General features: G+C 54.3%; 1 protein-coding gene across 1 annotated transcript; it reads right to left on the bottom strand.

The window, feature by feature from the left end:
* Nucleotides 1-5,315: 5,315 nt before the first annotated feature.
* On the bottom strand, nucleotides 5,316-8,807 carry Hspb7 (heat shock protein family B (small) member 7). Its single transcript, XM_059256248.1, has 3 exons — nucleotides 8,402-8,807; nucleotides 7,766-7,899; nucleotides 5,316-6,592 (listed from the first exon to the last, which is right to left on the bottom strand). The coding sequence occupies exons 1-3, from the start codon at nucleotides 8,595-8,597 to the stop codon at nucleotides 6,413-6,415; spliced, it is 510 nt and encodes a 169-aa protein (XP_059112231.1). The 5' UTR covers nucleotides 8,598-8,807; the 3' UTR covers nucleotides 5,316-6,412.
* Nucleotides 8,808-14,192: the final 5,385 nt, after the last annotated feature.

The following is a 14,192-nucleotide window of genomic DNA, read 5'->3' as shown; positions in this document are numbered from 1 at the left end:
TGCCTTCAAAACCAGTACCACGTGGGATATTCTTACACATCATGATGTGGCAGCCAGCAACAGAGAGAGCCTTGGTCCCTCTGGACCACAGCCGTGTGTGCTGACCCCAGAAGATGTCACCTCAACGAAGTTGTTCTCTTCTAAGTCACGGCTGACTCTTCGGCTCCAGCTTTGCTTTCATTGTCCCAGCAAAGCAAAAGTTTCACTGAGTAGTTTGTTTTGTTTTGAGGCAGTCTCACTATGTAGACCAGGCTATCCTGGAACTCACTATGTAGACCAGGCTATCCTGGAACTCACTATGTAGACCAGGCTATACTGGAACTCACAGAGACCCACCTGCCTCTGCCCCTCAAGTGCTGGAATTTAAGGTGTGCACCACCACACCCAGCATTTTAGTGGTTCTTAATTCAAAATATCCAACAGCCCTGATGGAGTCTTTGAGGGACTCTCAAAACTCTCCTCTTGAAGCTCCACAAGCCAGGCCTCCATAGTCTGCATCACTCTCAACATCTTGGAGGCTCCCACGGAACAGTCCACAGGGTGCTGAGCGCTCAGTGGCTCTTCCAGGCCAAACTTCAGGTGCTACCACGGTCCTCCCCAAAAATACGCTATCAGTTTGCCACAGCAGATGTGGCACTAATTTTTTTCTTAGTTGGGATTTACGAAGTAACTTGGAGAGTGTCTTAGTTAGGGATCCTATTGCTATGAAGAGACACCATGACCACAGCAGATCATATAAAGAAATTTTTTTTTTCTTTTGGTTTTTCGAGACAGGGTTTCTCTGTGTAGCTTTGCGCCTTTTCCTGGATCTCACTTGGTAGCCCAGGCTGGCCTCGAACTCACAGAGATCCACCTGGCTCTGCCTCCCGAGTGCTGGGATTAAAGGTGTGCGCCACCACCGCCCGGCTTAAAGAAAACATTTAATTCAGGTGGCTGGCTTACAGTTTCAGAGGTCCGGTCCATTATCATCATGGTGGGGAACATGGGCAGCGTGCAGGCAGATGTGGTGCTGGAGCTGAGAGTGTCACACTGTCACACTGTCACACTGAGGCAAGCTTGAGAAAAAGAGACCTCAAAGCCCATCCCCATAGTGACACACTTCCTCCAACAAGGCCACAACTCCTAATAGTGCCGCTCCCTTTGGGGGCCATTTTCTTTCAAACCATCACAGAGAGAAAGGCTTTATTCACCTTACAGCTTATAGTCCATCATCCAGGGAAGTCAAGGCAGAAGGCTTGGGGGGAGCTGCTTACTGCCTTGTTCCCCATGGCTTTCTCAGCCTGATTTCTTACAGCACCCAGGACCACCAGCCCAAGGGTGGCCCTGCCCACAGTTAGCTGGGCCTTCTCATATCAATAATCAATCGAGAAAATGCACCACAGACTTGCGTACAGACCAACGTAGTTCCCTTTTCCAAAATGATTCTGGCTTCTGCCAAGTTGACAAAACTAGCCAGTACACCTAGGAAGCTGGTCTCATGTTAAGCCACGCTAAAGAGGTAGGCGGAATAATTACCCCTTCAATGAGATGATGTCCTTTCCCTTAGCGTTCTGGACCCCAGGGCAGCCCCTGTGATCCGTCCTGAGGTTTTGCTGAGTCCTGACTCAGAAAGGCCCAGCTTTAGCTTCTGGTGTTTTTCTGTCTCTCCCCTTCAGATGCTGCACAGAGCATAAGTGCACTTTCCCTGGGTACACAGGCCTTCCTTAGTCCACCCTAAATCAGAGGTTCTCAACCCATGGGTAACGACCCTTGGGGTTGAATGACTCTTTCACAGGGGTCACCTAAGACTGTCAGAAAACACAGATAATTACGTTATGATTCATAACATTACCAAAATTACAGTTATGAAGTAGCAACAGATATAGTGTTAAGGTTGGGGTCACCACAACATGAGGAACTGTTTTAAAGGATCACAGCATTCAGAAGGTTGAGAACCACTGCTTTAGGGCTCCCTCTCCACGGTGCACAGGTGGCTGACCTCCAGGACAGCTTAACTCAAACAGCGGGGATGGGGGGTGGGGGGTGGGGGTGGGGGGTGTTTGTTCCTGCCCCTCCATTATCCTCCGATTGAGACTGACAGCTGCCTGCCCTGGGCTTTTTCTTTTAAACGCTAATAAAATTGTCCTCTGTGCATAAACTCTGGCTTTGCTTGACTTTCAAACTTTTCCTGCCTTTCAATTCTTCAACTGTTGGAGGAAACAGACCTGTTCTTGCACATTCTAGATGGTTTCAAGCTCACCAACGGCCCCAGGTAAGGACCTGTTTTCAGTTCAAGATCCAGGGAACTAAGGCTTCTAGACACTTCCTGCCTCCACCCTAGGGCTCAGAATGCATCTTCTCAGGGGGGCTGCAGGGGTGCCGTGCAGGGGTGCAGTGCAGGGGTTAAACTCTACCCTCGGTTGCTTTTCCCAGGAGCGAAGGACCAGCCCATGTACAAGTCCTGCTGTGCTAGGGACAGTGGGTACAGAGAGGACAGTGTGTACAGAGAGGACAGTGTGTACAGAGAGGACAGTATATACAGAGAGGTTAAGATACTTGCACAATGACACACTGCTCAGAGACAGTGGAGCCAAGATTTGACCCTAGGGGCCCTTGGCTCTAGGTGATCTGCCTCCAGAGCCCATGAGGGACCCTCCTCTCTCACTGAGGTTCCTCTGATCTTTTCTGTGCCAGGTCTGGGAACAAGAGGGACAGACTGAGAAACAGGTAGAGAGCACGCAAGAGGCGATGGTCTGGGAGAGGAGAACCGGACTACAGTGGGAGTTCAGGGATCCCACATTTATTACTGAACCATGTGAATGCTCTTACTGTGTGACTCTGGGTGAGGCCCCAGCCTTCTCTGAGCCTGGACCTTACCATCATAGGAAGTTTGGACTGAATCCCTGAGACATAGCCTGGCCAAGCAAATGGATGGGTCAGCTTCCCAGCATCAGGCACATGCTATTTGCATGGTTGAAGCACTGCTGAAGACAGTCTTGAAGGGGTGCACACATCTCAGGCTTGCTGAAGACAGTCTTGAAGGGGTGCACACATCTCAGGCTTGCTGAAGACAGTCTTGAAGGGGTGCACACATCTCAGGCTTGAGAGTCCGCTTTTTTGTTTGTTCATTCGTTTGTCTGTGTGTTTGTTTGTGTGTTTGTTTTAGACAGGCTCTAATGTAGCCCAAGGCTAGTCTCAAACTACATAGCCAAGGATAACCATGAACTTCTGATCCACCTGTAATGGGTCCCAGAATGTCGGGATTTCAGACATGCACCCCCAGACTCCAGAATTTGCTAGGCAGGCACTCACAGCCACACCCAGCCAAGACTCTGCTTTTGAGAATAAACTCTTGGGTCTGTGTAGCTGTGGAAGGAGGGAGCCTTTGGCCTTTGGACACAGGAAACCTGTGGTAACTCTCATCCCCTGATTCTTGGGCAGCATCTGGCTTGGCTTCTTGGAAGGCCTCTGGCCTCTGAGGGCTACATCTTTTCAACTTTTCTCGGGTGATAGGTCTTTCCCCAAAGTTACAAGAGGTAGAAATCCTCCTTGAGACAGACCAGCCGCCACTTTTACGACCCAGGGTACTCTTGAGTAGGGAGAAGTGAGAAATTTGTAGATAGAAGTATAGAGAGAGACAGCTAAAAAACATAGGATAGCTCGGGAGGGCCTGGATCCTAATCCACCGACCCTGAACTTTATTCCAAAGGGCTTTTTATGACAATGCCAAGGGGTGGAGCAAAAGACCTCCCCCTTGCTCAATACAGCCAAGTGAAGACCCTTCCAAACACCTGATACTCAGACCCGTGGTCCAATCATCCTCTTTATGCAGACCTACTGGATAAAGTCACCAGGAAACCCAGATGGGCTACAACCCTCCTCTCCTCACCGCCTCTGAAGAAGTAGGGGCTTCCATTCTGGGGAGAGGGAGTGTGTGGCTCTAGGCCGACCCAGCAGAGAGTTTTCCTGAGCCCCAGGCAAAGTTTCAAATCCCAGCGATGGCACTTCCAAGCTGGATAACCTTGGATCACTTGCTTGACCCCTCTGAACCTCCACATCCATCTGTATGAGATGACAGCATCATCCTGCTCACAGGATTGTTGGGGTGCTTAGCACACACTGGGCACTCAATGAACGGGGCTCCCAGAATTAAGCTCCACAAGTGGGGGTGGGGTGCAGGGCCTTCAGCCAGGCCTATATTTAGTCTAGAAAGGGTGGGCCAGTCTGGTGCCCTAGCAGGCGGAGCTGAGGAGAGAGACTCCAGCATGGCCGCCCCCACATCCCCCGCCCTCCCGGTCAGCGGGGTCACCTTGGCTGGAGTGACAGCCCAGGGCTCCCTTAGACCAGAAGAACCTGGTTTCCAGCGGCCGGAAGCTGCCTGTACAGGGGCTGCGACCCGTGATGGGAGACACACCCCACCCGACCCCCTGCTGGGGACAGCCCCCCTTCCAGCGCTGGCTCTCCGGCTGGTCTTCTCGCCAAGGTGAACCTGACCTCGGGTGGGGGGCAAATGCGGAAGGTTGTCGGCTCCGCCCAACGCCCCAGCCCCGCGCCGATGAGTGTCGGGGCTGCAAATAGCCCAGCGGAATCCGTGACTCACAAGGCTGGAAATACGGCACCCCCACCTCCCCTCCCTGCTCTGACCGCAGTCGCCGGCGGAGCTGCTCTGGGGAGCAGCCTGCTACTCTGGTTTCAGTAGTTCCTGGGAGTGTGAGGAGCAAGGACCCCCCCACCCCCCCACCCCCCCACCCCCCCACCCCCAGAACACTCAGCACCGCACCCAATTGGCTGTGTCTTCGGAGCTGTGTGACCTTAGGCCAATCACTTAGCTTCTCTGGGCCTCAAAGGCCCCATTGCGGGATGGGGGGGGGGGGGCGGGAGGGGGGAGGGGAAGAACTCCAAGAAGGGACGTTGTGGCCCTTGGCTGGGGACAGCGTAGAACACAGTGCTGGTGCAGAGTCCAGCTCAGACATTCCTCCTGAACTGAAGAATGAATACAAAGGGAAGGGCAGGCAGGAGGGGAGACAGGTTGCTATAAGCATTTCTGTAGAACAACGCGGGATTTCTGCAGGCCTTTAGCTTCTTTCCGCAGTTCAGATGTCCTCCCCACCCACTCAGCCCCTCCTCCCAGGTAGAACTCCAGGTGGGGTCTCCACAGATCTGTCATACTGTCCTTTTATTGTGTATAGGTTGTAGAGACCAGACTCCCATGAACCCCCACCCTCCCTGTCCCCAGGGTCCTGAGACATCAGGAGTCAGAGGCCCCAGGGATCCCTGACTAACCAAGAGCTTCCCTCTCCCCCTCACGCCTGCCTCAACTGCGGGAGACGGAGTCAGAGCCCTGGTCCTCCAGGGTTAGGGCTGACAAGGGTCTTTGCCCTGGACTGGGAGGGCAGAAGGGACCTGGGTTGGGGCTCTTCTACCCTGTGGCCACCCTGTGCCGTCGTGAGACGTGGGAGGCAGGGCGTGTGGCTCTAAAGAGTTGGAGTCAGGGCAGCTCTCCCCAGTGCACAGAGGTGAGCAGCTGGCAGAGTCAACCTTCAGCCACCAAACCGAGCATCCGACTTGCTCAGAGATGCGACATCCCCGTAGATGAAAACAGAGCTAAATCTAGTTCCAGAGCGTTTTGAATTGGGCGTCAACCAATGGGAATGAGTATTTAAGGGCTAGGACAATGGCGTGTGTGTGTGTGTGTGTGTGTGTGTGTGTGTGTGTGTGTGTGGATTCGTGGATTAGTAAGTCCCGTGACTGCTCTTGCTCCCACTTCCGGAGGGGACCCTCTCTGCAGGGGGAACCACCCAGGAGCCTAGGGCTCTTGTGAAAGGGAGTGATCTAAGGTACCGGTTGCTGGAGATAGGAGCCTCATGCCTTTTTAACAAACACCGGGGTATAGGCGTCCTTGCCTGGCACAGGTAGCTGACAGGGGCCCAGAGTGACAGGTAGCCCTGGGTTTGAGGCTTGGAGAGTTGCAGCCCCAGGGAGGTGACAGTCATGGTTATCTCTCTGGCTTGCCTGAGGCAGTCCACCAAGGCCAGCAGCTCTGCTTGTGGCCAACTCTTATATTTCACTTGCTGGGAGGGTCCCTGGTCCCCTGCCCTGCAGAGATGCTGTTGATGTCTCTCTGTCCTTTGAACTTTTGCTCAGAGGCTCAGTCCCCATCTTTCTCCCCAAGTTGATACCTCAACTCCTCTACTGTGAACTAAGATAGGGAAGTCCCATCTGGGTGAGGGCAAGAGGGTCCTGGGACTGCCCTGGGTGGGAAGGAGGGTCCTAGTTTGGGGTGCATGTGTGTGACCCACCTGGGGCCTAAGAGTGTGTGGAGTGACTAGGACCTACACTGAGATGTTCTGGGGGCCATTGTCAGGGGTCAGGATGACCTCACCAGCAGGCCAGTTGAGGAGGAGATGGGGGGAGAGCAAGGGTAGGGAGACCCTCAGATTTTTATCTCCGTCCGGAAGGTCTGCTGGACATGTTCCGTGTGTGGGTGACGCCGTGCCCGGATAGTGAGGCTACCATCCTCTCGAAGGGCCGAGGTCACCGATGTAGGGTCCACATCCTCTGGTAGTTGGCATTTGTGAGCAAAGGTGTTCATGACTGTGCCATCAGCAGCCAGCTGGGGGAGGGATGACAGGTCAGAAGTGGCTGCCCTAGCCCTCGCCCTGTCCTGGGTCCTGGTCATGCCCAAATCAAGACAGAGTCTCTTCTTTATGTCCCCAGCTACCCAACTGCTATCAGGCGTGGAAGAGCTGCAGAGGTGTGGGCTAGCCAGAAGCCAAAGGCTCTGCAGAGGGGCTGCAGAGGTCCCTAGGGGAGCTGGGTGTAGAATAGGGTTAGGTGGGGCTCAGTTAGGGTTGAGCTTCCGTTAGAAGTACATACAAGTCTGGGACTCTTGAGCTATGATGGGGAGATGACACAGCTGTGCCCTCTGGATCCCCAGACACCCTGAGTGTCCACCACTAGGGCCACCACCCTCCCCCGCAGTCCAGCTAGCACATAGTGTCCAGCGGAGTCGGCTGGCTGAGTCACCCTTGGGACGTGGGGCTGGCACGTGCAGTCAGTGGCCCACAGTCCTCGAACCCCTGGCAGGGCTTCTTAGTGTCCAGCCTGAATTAGGGGAGCTAGCCAGGCTTGGGGGGTGTTCAGGGAGGATTGGCAAATATCCTCTAAGAATAGCATGGCTCTAAGGACCGGGGCAGCCACTGTCTGTGCTGGCCATGCCTTCTCTGATGATCTAGCTATCCCGAGACTCTGGGTAAAGTGCGTGAGGTTCAGGGTGGGTGTGACTCTGAGCTTCATGGCTTCTGCTCAGCCTCAGGCCCAGTGTGGAGGCACCAAAACAGGACCCACACTTCTGGCTCTGGGATGAAAGAGGGGTGGAGGTATGGGATGAATGGACTGCGCTGCCCAGCTTGGACCAGCCACGGCCATCTTCCTATACCTTCTGCCAAGGAGCTGTCCTTATTCCACCATGGTCACTCACATCTCAACCACCCAGGTTCCCTTCTGCCCACATCCCAAGATGCCTCTCTCATCCCTGAAGGATCCCCAGGTGCCCAAAGACAGGTTCTGTGAACCTTAGGTTGGAGGGGAACATGAGGAGGTCTCTGGACTGTGAGCCCACTGGGGAATGGGCTACAGTTTGCCCCGGGGAGTATAGACAGGGAAGGAACATCCACCGGTCAGGGTATGAAGTCTCCAAAGTCAGGTGCAAGTAGAGAAACCAGCTAGACTAGGCAGAGTCCAGGGGAAGGTGGGGCCCCCGGGGTGGGGCAGGGTTCAGACTCACCTTCTCAGCCCGCACCTCGATGTGGTTGTTGGAGGTGGTGACAATAATATCTTCAGGGGAAAAGTCTCTCATGTCCACTGTAAACTCATAGGCATCCCCGAGGGTTTTGATGTTGCCTTGTCCCCCGGGACGGGCTGTGGGCAGAACTGCTGTAAGCTGGGCCCCCAGCAAGCCCTGAACCGAAACCCTGGGTCTTCACTCTTCTCTTGGGGAATGAGTGCCTCTCCCAGACAACAGCCCCTCTCCTCACCCTTGCAACTTACCTTGTGGGGAGTGGGGGGCCGGGGAGGGGGATGGGGGGGCAGGCCCCACTCTATTCAGTCTGTAATCTATGCATGCAAATCCCTCCTTTAGCAATTCTATCCAGGCCTGGGAGCTCCAGGGTGGGGCCAGCCACCCCTCAATCCCAGTCAGCCCTCCAAGGCTCCCATGAGGACATGGACCATGTGGGACTACTGGATTCACATCTCACCCCTAGGGCCACCATTGTCTCCAGGAGGCCCACTTGTGTCATAGCCATATCTGTCCTGGTGACCAGGTCTGTCTGGGCAGCCACATGTGGCTGTAACCCGTGCAGCCTGCTCAGTGATGTCCCCACCTGAGTCTGTCCCCTCCCCTCAGAGCCTCAGCACTTGCCTGGGAAGGCCAGGGACTCAGAGTGGGGCCTCATGAAGCTGCCGAAATCCTCCGAAAACATGCTCAAAGCCTTCTCCATGGGTGGGTCCTGGGTCGGGAGGGCACGGGAGGCCGAAGAAGAAGAGGAAGAGGAGGAGGAGGAGGAAGAATGGAAGCTTCTCTCCGCTCTGAAGGCGGAGGAGGTCCGGTGGCTCATCCACAGGCAGCAGAGCCCCTGTCCAGGCAGGGGCTGGACTGGAGAAATGTGTGGGTGCAGGCCTCCAGGGAAGCGTGCCGGGCCCCGACTGCCAGCGCTTTATAAGGCCCGATGTCCCTGGGCTCCAAGCCAGCCTCTTGTGTGCTGGCTAAATTTAGGCCTCTTCATGGCCCAGAGGGGCCTGGAAATCTTCTTGGGAGAAACGGCCCTGCTGACAGCCTGACACACGGGCTGGGTTGGAGGGCTGAGCTCATCGCCTGGCACTCCAGAGCTCCAGCCCCAAGGGCCTCTGTAGTGGCCAGGGCAGGGGGTGGGTCCTGCCCTGGGCCTGCTCCAGGACTTTGTGGTTTGCTGTTTCCCTCACTAGCCAGGGACCCGACCCTCCTCTCAAACTGGTTCTCGGGACCTGTGCCTCCCTTATCTGACTCCTGAGGAGAGGGCGTGTGGGAGAGCCCTGCTGGGCTGTTTGTGAGATACCAGGATCTCCAGGTTCAGCGGTCTCTTCAGAAAGGTTGAGGCAGCCCAGGGAGGGGAGTGAGAATGCCTAGGGGACCCCTGTCAACTCCCATAGGAACTCCCGTTCTACACCCCATCTCACTCCGCCCCCCACATCCCAGCTCTCCAGAACCTTGAATGACAGAACAGAAGAAAGCTGGAGGAGAGGTGGGGGTGGGGGGTGGGGCCCAGCTTCAGGAAGGGGCAGATAATTGGATAATTATCCGTAAAGGTCTAGGAGACTAACCTGTTTCTGGCAACAGTTCACTCCATTTCAGGCTCAGAGGAGTTGCTCACCCAGGATCTTAGTCACAGGATTCCACGTCCAGGTAAAGGAGACTGTTGGAGACTCTCCGGGTATCTGGGCACTGCCGTCCCTTCCCGGTAAAGCCCTTTTTGATCTCCCATGGATCAAAAAAGAGGAGTTTTTAGGCCAGTTTCTAGACCAGGAAATAAAGCCTCCCAGGAAGGGAAGGGCTGGGCTGTGCATGTTGGAATGGCTGGGATTCTATTCCAGATGTGCCTGCCCCTTGTGCCCAAGAAGCCTCTTTCTTTTTACTGAGTAGAACCCCAGACTCTATGACGCTGGGCAGAAGCCAGGGGAGGGACTTTCAGGAGGCAGGTGTTCCATCAGTCCATCAGGCAGTTTGGGAACACAAACCTTGCCCATATAACCACCTCATTTCTCTCTCCCAGGGAAGCCTCTAGTTGCTCCGGCCTTCTGTCCCGAGTCCCTAGCACCTGGCAATGTGACATAGTCTTCGTGAGTTCTGACACCTCTCGGTACCCCTTACCCCTGCTCCTGGGGCAGGATCACTTGTCTCTCTCCCATTAACCTAGGAATTCCTGAATGTGAGGTCTGTGCCTCTTGTCTCTGTGTCCACAGAGCCAAGCCCGGAGCTGCATTCCTGGTGGTATGGGAAGTTAGGACAGGGCAGGGCACTGGGGTCTGAGTGATGGCTGGCGCTAAAGGAATATGTCACCCCCAGACTCCTGCTGGTACCTAGTCTGTGTTGCCTATCCTGGCTGGCAGGACTTCAGGGAGTCACCTGTACTGAGGTGAGATGGAAAGAAGTGGGGGTCAGGTGGGGGGGGCCCCCCAGAGCAGCCTTCCATGGAAACAAGAGCCAACAGCTAAAAGCAGATACGCTGTCACTGTCACAGTGCTGAGGGCCTGAGTCACGGCTGCTGGGTGTCAGCTCTCTTTACTCCCCCACACCCGCCCACCATCCCCCCTCCTTTCCCCCACATCCCTGAGGAGTCATCCACATAAATATTTGAGTCCTCCAGCTTCAGTGGCCAGGCAGGACCTCAAAAGGTCATCAAGGTCATTCTCTGACACCAGGCATGCGTCTGACAGATCACAGAGGCAGGAGGAGCTTCCAAGATGACCCAGTCTATAGTTGGGTGTGGTGGCACATGCCTGTCATCCCAGGAGGTTCAGGAGGAGTTCAAGGCCAGTCTCAGCTTTATAAGAAGCTGGGGGTCATTATTCCTGAGACCTTGTTTGAAAAATAAACAACAACAACAAAAAACCAATGGCCCTAAACGGCCTCTCCAAAGCCCAGGGGACATTGCGGGAGAGGGGACGGAAGGACAGTGGGAATGGAAGGATGGGGAGGCAGGCACGTGGTGGGGCACAGTCACCTGCATACGACATGACCTTGTAAACGTGAGTACACAGCAGCTGGGCTGTCTGCATGGGGTCTGGGGAAAGAGGGACATTCGGATAGGAGGGGCAGAGTCAGGAGGAAGGAAGTGATGGAGTGGGAATGGAGTGAGAGGGGGTCACAGGGTGGGGTGAGGGTGGTCCGAGTGCACAGCACACAGCATGAGACTGTCAAAACACAAGAACCCAGGGGCTGGAGAGATGGCTCAGCAGTTAAGAGCACTGGCTGCTCTTCCAGAGGACCAAGGCTCCATTCCCAGCCACATGGGGGCTACAGCCCTCTGTAACTCCAGGTCCAGGGGATCCGATCCCCTCTTCTGGTTTCCACGAGGAGCATCAGGCATGCATGTGGTGCACAGTCATGCAGGTGGGCAAACACTAATACTCACAGAATAAAAAAGTATATTTTTTAAAACAGCCAAGAACTCCAAAAAAAGATGAGGGTCCAGTCTCTTGAATTTGGGGCGTCTTCCTCCCTGGGAGCATTTTCAGAAACACAGGTGCTCCCCAGGATTCTGGTCTAGGGAGCTGGAGAGATGGCTCAGCGTACTGCGTTGGCAGAGGACTTAAGTTTTATTCCCAGCACCCACAGTCGACGGCTCATAACCACCTGTAACTTCAGCTCCAGAGATGCAAGCCCTGCCTCTGACCTCTGTGGGCACTACACTTATGCACCCACATGTGAAAACACATAATTAAAAAGAAAATAAAACTTTAACATTTTTATTAGATTCATTCATTTTTTAATCTTATGTGTGTTTTGTCTGCATGCATACATGTGTACCACGTGAATGCTTTGTGCATTCATGGATTGTGAATTATCCATGTGAGGGCTGGGACTTGAACCGGGGTCCTCTGTAAGAACAAGTGCTCTTAACCGCTGAACCATCCATCTCTCTGGCCCAAAATAAACCTGATGATTTAATAATATAATCAATCAATAAATAAAATGATTCTGATGTGGGGTTCTGAGGACCAGGAATTCTTTCCCCTCAGCTCTTAACACAGCCAGCCTGAAGGCCTGAGTAAGGAATCCACAGAACACCTCCTGGGCGATGTTTAGGCCTGGGAGACTTGATGGATGGAAGGCAGGCAGGGCCCATGCTGCAAGGCTCACAGGACCGAAGTGGCTGGGGCTCTGATCAAGGAAGGAGTCGGGTGGCAGGTCTGAGTTGAGTGGCAGGTCTGAGTTGAGTGGCAGGTCTGAGTTGAGTGGCAGGTCTGAGTTGAGTGGCAGGTCTGAGTTGGGTGGCAGGTCTGAGTTGGGTGGCAGGTCTGAGTTGAGTGGCAGGTCTGAGTTGGGTGGCAGGTCTGAGTTGAGTGGCAGGTCTGAGTTGGGTGGCAGGTCTGAGTTGGGTGGCAGGTCTGAGTTGAGTGGCAGGTCTGAGTTGAGTGGCAGGTCTGAGTTGGGTGGCAGGTCTGCTCCGGCTTCAGACCTGGTCTAACAGAAGGGCTGCCCCTGCTGCTCAGGCTCCTAAGACAGAGGAGGAAGACCTCGGGGCGGGGAGACTGGCAGGCAGTGTTAGTGCATTTGGGAGGGACTTACCCTGACCACAGGAACCCCTGACACTCCTGCCTCAGTTTCCTGGTGCTCACAGCGGGGTGTGGACATGTGAGGCCAGCTGTGACATTAGTGCCAGCTAGCTGCCAAGACCAAGGACGTGTTTGGGTTGTCCACAGAACAGCTAACCATCTGTTGACAGTTGGGCACCCGCTCCTGTTTTGAAGTAACTAGGGTTAGACGCTGTTAAGAGTCTTGGATTTCAATCGGTCACTGGAGGAACATGATTTTCAGACTGGTGGCTTTGACCAAGGTGGCACGGGGGGAGGGACAAACTACCCCTTGCCTAGATTTTTCTTTCTTCCTCCTCTTCCTCCTCCTTCCCTCCTCCTTCCTGACACATGTGACCCAGGTTGCACTCCAATGTGCTGTGACGAGGAAGATGACTATAAACTTTCCATTCTCCTGCCTCTAACCTCCCAAGAACTGGGACTGCATGCATGTGCCACCACACTTGGCTTTATGTGGTGCTAGGGACCGAACTCAGGGCTTTGTGCATGCTGTGCAGGCACTCAGTTACTAACTGAGCTGCATCAACAGCTCCAAAATCTTCTAAAAGTAGCCCCAGCTGGGCGGTGGTGGCGCACGCCTTTAATCCCAACACTCGGGAGGCAGAGGCAGGTGGATCTCTGTGAGTTCAAGGCCAGCCTGGTCTACAAAGCGAGTTCCAGGAAAGGCACAAAGCTACACAGAGAAACCCTGTTTCGAAAAACCAAAAACAAACAAACAAACAAATAAATAAATAAATAAAAGTAGCCCCAGGCACAAACTGTTTATACCATGTCCGTTTCCTACTAAAGCATTGGGAGCTTGGAGATGGGACAGACTGTCCGGGCCGAGCTCAGGCTCTGCTATGTGGCCATCCATAAGTGACTGTATTTCTCTTTCATCAATATCTGCAAAGTGGTGTTGTTACTCCAGTTCACAAGGGTGTGAAGGCTGCACTGAACAGCAGAGCAGTGCTTCCAACACACACACACACACACACACACACACACACACACACACACACACACACGCCATCTCCTCATGACATTTTCTCATGAGGAAACGTGGCTCAGCCAGAGCCACAGCTCAAGGGAGCTGGGCATTGAGGGGCAGTTTTCTGAGATTCAGGAACTAGATGAAAAGCTTGTTCATTTACTTGTCTGTGGTCTCCAACCCTCCCAGTTCACCACTCTGGCCTTCGTCTCCTCCCCTGAACAAGATGGAGCTGTCAAAGCGAGCCCACAGAACAGTGTGCATGCTTAGGGGTAGGCAAACCATGGTGGGAGTCCTGCTTCTGACCCTCAGCCTCTGGGGTCTTCGAGGTGGTGGTAGTGGGTACGTGCCACCACCCCAGCTGGCCTCTGTGATCTCAGAAAAAAAACTTCACAGTTCTGTCATGCTGTTATGGGCTGTCTCCCTGGATTTGGGGAGAACTCAGTCATTTGGGACAGTTCGGAGCATTGTGGGGCCAGCCATGGTGACCCCACTGCTCTGTACCCATGTGTCTTCAGCAGCACCCCTCTCCTCTCCCACTCCTCTGCTACTTTGAACCCCTTTTCCGTGTCCAGCTGAGAGTCCAGACCCCGAGGCTCAGCTACGGTAGAGGACCCTCACTATCCTGCATGTTCAGCGTCTCTGTTCCCAGGCTCAGACCCCGGGAGGCCCCAGGGTCCTATAGCATTAGAGCATGCTCCTTCTGCCTAGCTCTCTAGCTGAGACAGTCCGCCCCTCCCAACTCCCCAGAAGCTTCCTGGTCAGTCAGCCTGGTGAGTTCTGACCAGTTTCTCAAGGACATTCGTAATGGCTTCCTTAACCCCGGGAGGGGAGGAGAGGGTGTTGATTGGTGGAGGGCACACCTGTCCAGGTGCACCGGTGCCACAAA

This window comes from Peromyscus eremicus, chromosome 2, assembly GCF_949786415.1.
Source record: "Peromyscus eremicus chromosome 2, PerEre_H2_v1, whole genome shotgun sequence".
NCBI lineage: Eukaryota > Metazoa > Chordata > Mammalia > Rodentia > Cricetidae > Peromyscus > Peromyscus eremicus.
This window is presented reverse-complemented; position numbering and strand designations above follow the sequence as displayed.

Coding starts and splice junctions, on each gene's coding strand:
- Hspb7 (XM_059256248.1), bottom strand. CDS start 8,597: ATGAGCCACCGGACCTCCTCCGCCTTCAGAGCGGAGAGAAGCTTCCAT. Junction 7,900..8,401: donor TGAGTCCCTGGCCTTCCCAG/GCAAGTGCTGAG, acceptor TTCTGCCCACAG/CCCGTCCCGGGGGACAAGGC. Junction 6,593..7,765: donor TCGAGGTGCGGGCTGAGAAG/GTGAGTCTGAAC, acceptor TCCCTCCCCCAG/CTGGCTGCTGATGGCACAGT.